Consider the following 7,816-nt stretch of genomic DNA (forward strand, 5'->3'; position numbering starts at 1 on the left):
CGTCAATATTTCATTTGGGACATGAAGCTGCTGCAGGGAAGGTATAACTGGATGAAACGGGACACGCGGCATTCTGCCGAGGGTCCCGTGGATCCAAAGAGGGGTTCATTCAAAAGGCCGGTGTAGCGCTGAGTCAGGTTGTCTTTCTGATGCATTCTGTCAGGCCCACCGGTTGCTTTCTGTGGTCGTCTATGGTGATGGCTTTCTTCCATCGCTGAGAATCACAGATCTCCTATTGCGAGTTGGACCGCAACAGATTCCAAATGCAAATGTCACACCTGGAATCAACTCCAGAACTTTTACTTCCTTCATTGATGATGAAACAATGAGGGAACCGCTCACACCTGTCCATGAAATAAGGTTTGAGTCGATTGTCCCGTGAACGTTTGGTCTCTTAAAAGTCATGGATTGCCAATTCTACCTGAAGTGAATCTTAATACCCTCAAAGTGAAAGTCTGCAGATACGTAACACATCTCATTCGTTTCATTTAAGGTCCATAGCGATGGTGTATAGAGCCAGAAAGGGGAAAATTGGATGTCCCAATTTTTATGGCTATAAACAGCGGACTGAATGCATCAGCTGGAAGCCAACCAACAAAAATAAATACCATGCGAAGCTTCTGAACCGAGTGACGCACTATTTCCTGCTCAACTGTCCTGACAGGCCACACCGCTGCTTCCTGACATGGAAGCATCTGCGGCTGTGTTTAAGGCTGTGTGGGTGCAAAGGTGTGTTTGTGTGTGAAGCATCACCAGCTCATGGCCTCAGTGAGGATGGACACTCCCCTGCGACATGCCCAGGTTTGCCTACGAACCTCCAGTTACTTCAGTTTCGACTGGTTTACAGCGTGTTGGTGTCGATGCGTGCTCTCATGCAGTTTAGCACAGGACGGCAGGATTTAGCATAAACAACACTTTTCTTAACGCTGTACTTTTGACCACTTCAGAGGCTGCGCAAGGCGCTGCAGACACAACAGGGCCATCGTGACCGTGGCAACGGGACAGCGTAAGCATTTATTTGCAGTCGCTTGTGTCCATTTGAAAACCGTTCCCTCTCATTTGAGTTTTTTTTTATCTGCAAACATCTCAGTTGAACGATCTGGCTGCCGAGGCCTCCAGCATGTTCATCAGCATGCGGCTAACGCCGAGGCCGTTTCACCCTTATGGTGGCTGAACATAATTACGGGATTCAAGCTTCTCCTGGTAGAGCTGAGGAAGACTACAAGTTACAAGTTCGCAGCAGGAAGTTTTTTCTGTCAAATTGAGCATGACATTATCAGTTAAATTTGTGAAACGCATTGTGATGCAGAGGTCTTCCTTCCCGCTTCAGCACACAATTCCTAAACTGTGAGATGGCAGGTTAGATTCAGGCAGGCCTCTTTCTCTCCCGGCGTTTCCTGCATGACTCTGTATTATCGGCAGATTTCATGAAACTGACCAGAAGTACGTTTTTAAAATGTCCCATCTTTCCCTTTGTTGCACTTACGCGTGATTATCTGGTGTTAACGGCTGCTTTGCACCTTCTGCAGAATAATATTTAAATATTATTCAAATCTCAGCTGCTACGAAGAGCCTGTGAAGACACAGAAATGAGGGAATAATTGAGAGAGGTCATTCATAATGCCAAATCACATGTTTTCGTACAGTACTGCTTGACTGTTCTTTTCTTTTCATCAAACCACCTCCTGGCTTTGAGCTTTAATCTGACTTTCTCCTTGTAGGATTATTTCCTAAGCATCTGCAGCGTGTGGCTGTCGTGTGTGTAAGGTCGGGGATGCACGCTAATGCACACCGGCCTGCCTCCGGCAACAAGAGGCTTACAGTAACACAAATCCCACATGTCAAAGCACTTTTGTCTGTAATCTGCCGATTGCCTGTAATACTGTAAGCAATGTTCGGAGTCACAGATTTAGCAAGTGGTGCAGTTAAAATTCAGTAGCCGAGAAAAGAAGATTTAAGTTACCAGGCAGTATATGCTGCAGATAAGTACAATCGATGATCAATCTCATCTGGAATTTTAATTTCAGGGTTCAGATTCAAGGCTTGATTTATGTCCTCCGACTCGTCTGAAGCTCGTTTGACACGGTGGTGACAGCTTCAGTCCTCCTTCGCCGTCGCGGTGCTTCCAGTTCAACGTGGTTACGTCAGAGCGGCATTTCAGGTTCCATTCGTGAGAGGATCCCTTCGTGTCATGTTCAAGCCTCGCGTGTAACATAACGCCACACAATGGGCTCGACAGGCGCCTGCTGTTAGAAGTCCTGCATGCACGTTTCAAAGGCCCTCCGAAAGCACCGGGCCCCCGGCAGTGACCCGGTCAGAGAACATTCAACTGCACAAAATGCATGCAAGTCTAAACACAAGTTTTTGCCAGCTTGTCTTGTAGAAACCAAGAGATGAAAATAACTGGAGGAAAAAGATCACCAGGGCATCTGGACATTGTGACAGTCCATCGGGAAGAGGATTACTGCCATTATCTATGACGACAAACACATCAACCGCTGATAGCAAAACATATTCCATCTTCAAATTGTCACCAGAGTCCTTTATATAATTTACATGTTTGTTACTGACTAAATTGGGACAAATGTTAAAGTGAGGAACAAAGTAGAGGCTATTTTCATATGATATAAAAGGCATGCAGTTGTTTCCAAGTGTTACGTTATACATTAAGCATCCAACAGAACATGTTCTAAACAGCTAACACCCGGTCACCCAGGTCACGGTAGAGCTGTGCTGAAGGCTGGATTAGGTTAAAGTATCTGGACCTGAAGCCGAACAGAACTGGAGAAACAACTTACGAGTCCAGTTGACTGTACCGGTATTCAACACAGAGCCCGTGTTCTGAAGGACGAACTCACCGCTTCAATAGAATCACACAAAACAAGCTCTGATGTTAAAGTCTTTATTGTGTTCGGTACAGTCCGCCTACTTCAGCTGAAAGGGATTCACGTACGTACAATTATACATCTCAATATATTTGCTTGTCATTTAAATACTTTTTGAAAAATAAGTTATTCTTTTCCAGTTTGCCGTAGACTGACAAGTACACTCGCTGAAATAAATTCAAAATTAACATCACATTTCCAAGGTGGATATTTCACATTCCTCTGCACATTTGTTTCCCCTTTAGAAAGTCATCATTACTAAAGGCACTTCAATGATTTAGTCTAGACGTCACTAATGGAGGAGCAGCCCGTTTTTATTTTAGACTACCTACAAGTCTAAGGTGAAGCCAACAGTGAGACACAATCAGTCAGTTTTTGGTAAACATAGCAATTATTTAGAATGCCGTCCTATAAAACTGTCGTCTACTGGGAATAACAGCTCGCAGTGTCATCAGCAGACCGCCATAAACTACCTTGTTCATTTCTAACGTTAAAGATTAGGTGAAACGAAAAGCTTTCGCTGCTAAATAGCCCTAAGTGCCATATGGAAAGAAAAAAATACAATAAAATGCAGTGCCTTCAGTCTCACTGAGTTTCACTGCCCTCTAACGCTCAGCCATGGGACCAGGACATGATCCTCGAGGACTAGCAGGAAATGCAGCATTTCTTTTTTTATCACGTTTGTGCATTTCATGATGGTTTCATGGGGGCGGGGGGGTTACACATCTACATAAACGCTACTATAACCAAGGCAGCAGGACAGAAAATGGGTGCGATGTTGTGACAACCCATGGATTCCAAAGGCAGCCAGCAGCTCGTCTCTCTAGGCGGGGTGAGCGCGAGATGCTCCATCGCGTATCGGGGAAGGAGAGACATTGCTGCTCTCATCTGATTGTCAACAGAGCGTTGCTCAACGCAAACTAGAAAAGCACCCGGAGAGCGCAGACCTCCGCCAAGCAGCTCGTTCCCCTCCCAACCGGACGTACACCATCCACACGGTGATCTGAATAATCTCCGAAAGGTTCTGGATTGTTCTTGGTGTCTTTATACACCAACCATGAAAAGTAAAAGTGAATCAGAGTTTGTGTATTTTTCAAACCATAAATGGAGTTTTCAATGTTAAAATATATATATATATATATCCATTTTCTTTTTCCTGGCTCCATTCTGGATCAGATCCAGATTATATTCGGTGGAGAGATAGAGGTCTCCGGTCAATAATCAACCGAGATATTGAGTAACAAATTTTGAAGCTCCGCTGACTGCAACGTTAACGGATATTTCAGGGTGATCCAGAACCGTCACCAAAATGTCATAATCTGCTACTGGCAACATACCCAGAACATCTCGTCCAGATCTGTCCATAACTTTGAGTTATCTCGCTAACAGACGGACGGACAGACAAACGGCAGCGATTACGTAACCTCTGCCTCACGAGGAAGGGGCGCAACGTCCCCGTCGCTCTGTCCAGTGTAAGGAAACGAAGGCAGCATAGGGAAGGTCCTCATTGGGATCGTTTGATCTCTGTGTTAAAGGAGCGAGCGTTGTTAGTGTGCACACGATGATGTGTATTTGCATACACGCCTGGCAGCCATATTCACGGCCACAGAAACGTTGAACAAAGACGAGACCACGTCGGGTCAAAGGGTCAGAGACGCCGCCGCGTGGCACTATCCCAGAAGAACCCTCTGCAGGCGGGCGGCAGGAACGCTGCTCTCGTCCTCCGACTCCGCGTCGCTCTGTGGGTTGGAGCTGCAGGGGGACGTGCACTCCGGGGAGCACAGGTAGTGCATGAGGGGCAGCCGGTACTTCCCGCAGAAGTCGACAAACTTGATCTGGCGTACGCACGAATCAAAGTAGACGCCTGTAGAAAAGAAAAGGAAAAGCGAGAGGCAGATCAGCGGCTCGTATTCGTCTGGCATGGATACAACACGGACTTTCATTGATCACGTCAAACAGGGTTTTAAAAAGGAGAAGGGTCTCACCAGCACACTTAGGGTTGGGGCACTTGCTGGCCAGGTCCAGGTACCGCAGCAGGTTTGAGGGCAGCTCGCAGGGGTAGTAAGGAATATTCCGGCTTTTAACCGTACGTCCTGCCAACTCGAGCAGTGATGGGGGGTCATAGGTCATCTCTTTGACAAAGCGCACCACCAATGGGTTGCCACGGAGACTGAGCTCCTGCAAGTGCACCAGACAGAGGATCTCCCTCGGCAGGTAGGCGAGCAGGTTGTTGTGGAGGCTTAGGGATCTCAGTGAGTGGAGCCTGGCGTGAGAGAGAGAGAGGGGGGGGGGGGGGGTGAATGGTTTCCTACCAAAAACACAACCACAGGAATATTCAACCGTCAGAGCAGTAGTATGTACTACTTCTACGCCATCGCTACAGATACCTCGTGAGTTGCGGGGGAACACTTTGGATGCGGTTGTCGCATAAGACCAGGTAGCTGAGGTACGGCAGGTTGGCCACCTCCGGAGGAATGGCTGAGATCAGGTTCCCACCGAGATACAGCAGCTCCAGACTAACAGGATAAAAAAGAAAAGGGTTTAAATGTGTTTATTTCCTCCGCTTCACTCCAGTGTGGATTCACATTCAAGTACAGCACAAGAAAGATTCCCCCAGTTTCAAAGTGTTTTTGTGGTTGTTGCAAAAAATAAAATAAAAAAGGTAGGAATATAAAAGTCAGACAAATTCAATCTAATTTCCAAAATCTTAAAACCTTACAAATAAGGTGTATTTTGGATTGTTTTCCTGTCTTGGTCATTAAAATGCTTCAACGCTGGGCTTACAAAAGGACATTAGAGCAAAGATTCCCAGGCAAGACGTTATCATCACGTGAAAACCATTACTAGAAATATAAGTGGAAAAACCAAACGTGATAACATTTTACTGTACGAGACTTCACAGTTGACCAACAGCACTATATATTATAAATAAACATTACGGTATTAAATCAAATCAGAGCTGAAATTTGCCAATGAGTATTTTTAGAGTTTCAAATTCAGGATTTACTGAGTTTGAGGTAATTATTACAAATCAACAAGGCAAGCCTGCAGTAGAAATATGTATACACATTTTAAACAGGCTCTGATTAGATCATTTTTCTTACATCACTCCTCTTATGTTTTACCTACCGACAGGTATCATCAGTGGTCGAATACACTTTTAACATGTGCAATCATTTTAATGGTGACGCAAATACAGGTCGAGGCAACCGAAAACAAACACCAGAATGTCGTCTCTCTCTCTTTATTCAGTCTTACTCAAATATAGCTTGCTTGGATGAGCTGCTGCGACCGGCTTCTCTTAAAACAAACAAGATAGAGCTTATCTCATCGCCGTCCTGCTCCTGTCAATATCAAAGGCTTAAGGTGAACCGTCATAATAATCGCTTTCAAAACCGACATCTGCCTCAGTCCGTTCTGCCGTGCCGATTCCCCAGAACTTGTTTTTTGACTCTTGTGTGTGCACGGAGCCTTTATTTTCTGTCATTTTATAGAATTTTGAATTTAGGCCATTGACTTTTCAGTACTTCAGCAGATTCTAGTTTTTTTCCTGACAGTCCAAAACCGATAGATATTAATTGCACAAGACACGGACTTGCAGTAAATCCTCACAACGGACGTCACTGAACTAATTCTGTGTTGATAAATGGCATCTCTCATCTCCCTCCACCAAGTAGGTGGACGATCGATTCCATGATCAGTAGTCATTAGTAAAATAAATACATATGGCATTCATAAAGTAGTAGTAATATTGTTTACCATCTATTGTCGCATTGCCACAAAACAAACAGTTTTACTGTTTTTCGTGCTTCTCCCAAACCACGTTGACCTTTGGAAACAGGAATCGCGTGGGAGGGGACATCTTTGTGTTTCTCGTGGAAACTATTACTAAATTAACTAATTAAACTATTCCTGCTGGACAGGTTAGCGCCACACAAACACGTAATGAAATCCTTTCTGCACTAGTTCGATAGTTTATCGAGTTTGCGACCACGTTACACCGGCGTGGATTAGAAAGCACCAAGTAGCCGACATGCTAGCGACCCCGGGCTAACGGGAGCTCCACCGGGCTAGCGCGGCTAACGGTGACATCTTAACCCGATAGCAGACCGCTGCCCTCCCGGTAAAACAGAATAACAGTCTCTGGATCTAACGCGATCATTTGCATCGATCGTCGGAGTCCGCGTTAACGAGCAATTACATGCAGGCTCATCAAAGCAATCAGCCAGTGGCAGCTAGCTCGGCGGCGCTAGCCAGGTGAGCTAGCTCAATGTTTGACTAGCTTACCTGGTTAAATTCTCGATCTCGGCAGGAATGCTTTTCAACCGGTTGCCCCCGAGCGAGAGCGACTGCAGACGCAGCAGCTTGGTGCACTGCAGCGGGATCTCCTCGAAGCGGTTGCCGCTGAAGTTCAGCACCTCCAGCTGCAGCGAGCCGAACTCCTTCGGCAGCGAGGACTCGTCCAGCCGGTTGTTTTTGGCTATCAGCGCTTTCAGCCTGGGGAGTCGCGTAATTCCCTCGCAGATGACCGGCAGCCCGTTATTGCTGATGTCCAGGAACTCGAGGTTGTGGAACAGGCCGATCGACGAGGGCAGCGCCGTCAACCGGTTGTAGTTCAAGTAGAGCTGCTTGGCGTCCCGTTTCCTCTCGTCGCTAACGCTGTCCGCGCTGAAAGCGTTCAGGCTCAAACGGGAGAAGTCGAGCACGCTGTCGCCCGGCGCAGCCGCCCCTTCGGACACCTCCATTTTTACGGTTTTATTGTTAAATAAAACTGAACAAAGTCCTTCAAACGGGTCGACGAAGCGCCCCCGGAAACCGAGCGTTAGCTCCAGTACTTGGGAAAAGAAATGTTTTCTATACACCCACCCGAAAGATTCACGCTCATCTCTAGAAAAGTAGGCCGCGGACTGAGAAGAGGCGATTGTATGCTT

The 7,816-nt window shown here is 46.3% G+C and overlaps 1 protein-coding gene across 1 annotated transcript; it reads right to left on the reverse strand.

Annotated features, from left to right (window-relative positions):
• Positions 1–4,007: 4,007 nt before the first annotated feature.
• On the reverse strand, positions 4,008–7,630 carry LOC137914847 (leucine-rich repeat-containing protein 58-like). Its single transcript, XM_068758343.1, has 4 exons — positions 7,173–7,630; positions 5,273–5,401; positions 4,871–5,148; positions 4,008–4,749 (listed from the first exon to the last, which is right to left on the reverse strand). Exons 1-4 carry the CDS (start codon positions 7,628–7,630, stop codon positions 4,556–4,558), a joined length of 1,059 nt encoding a protein of 352 aa, XP_068614444.1. The 3' UTR covers positions 4,008–4,555.
• Between the last annotated feature and the right edge of the window lie 186 nt (positions 7,631–7,816).

Source organism: Brachionichthys hirsutus, unplaced genomic scaffold, assembly GCF_040956055.1.
Source record: "Brachionichthys hirsutus isolate HB-005 unplaced genomic scaffold, CSIRO-AGI_Bhir_v1 contig_919, whole genome shotgun sequence".
Classification (NCBI taxonomy): domain Eukaryota; kingdom Metazoa; phylum Chordata; class Actinopteri; order Lophiiformes; family Brachionichthyidae; genus Brachionichthys; species Brachionichthys hirsutus.

What these genes read in the sequence shown, in the direction of transcription:
- LOC137914847 (XM_068758343.1), bottom strand. Translation starts at nt 7,630, where the DNA reads ATGGAGGTGTCCGAAGGGGCGGCTGCGCCGGGCGACAGCGTGCTCGAC. An exon ending in GTTCCCCCGCAACTCACGAG is followed by an intron (nt 5,149 to 5,272) that starts GTATCTGTAGCG and finishes CTCTCACGCCAG; the next exon opens with GCTCCACTCACTGAGATCCC. An exon ending in CCCCAACCCTAAGTGTGCTG is followed by an intron (nt 4,750 to 4,870) that starts GTGAGACCCTTC and finishes TCTTTTCTACAG; the next exon opens with GCGTCTACTTTGATTCGTGC.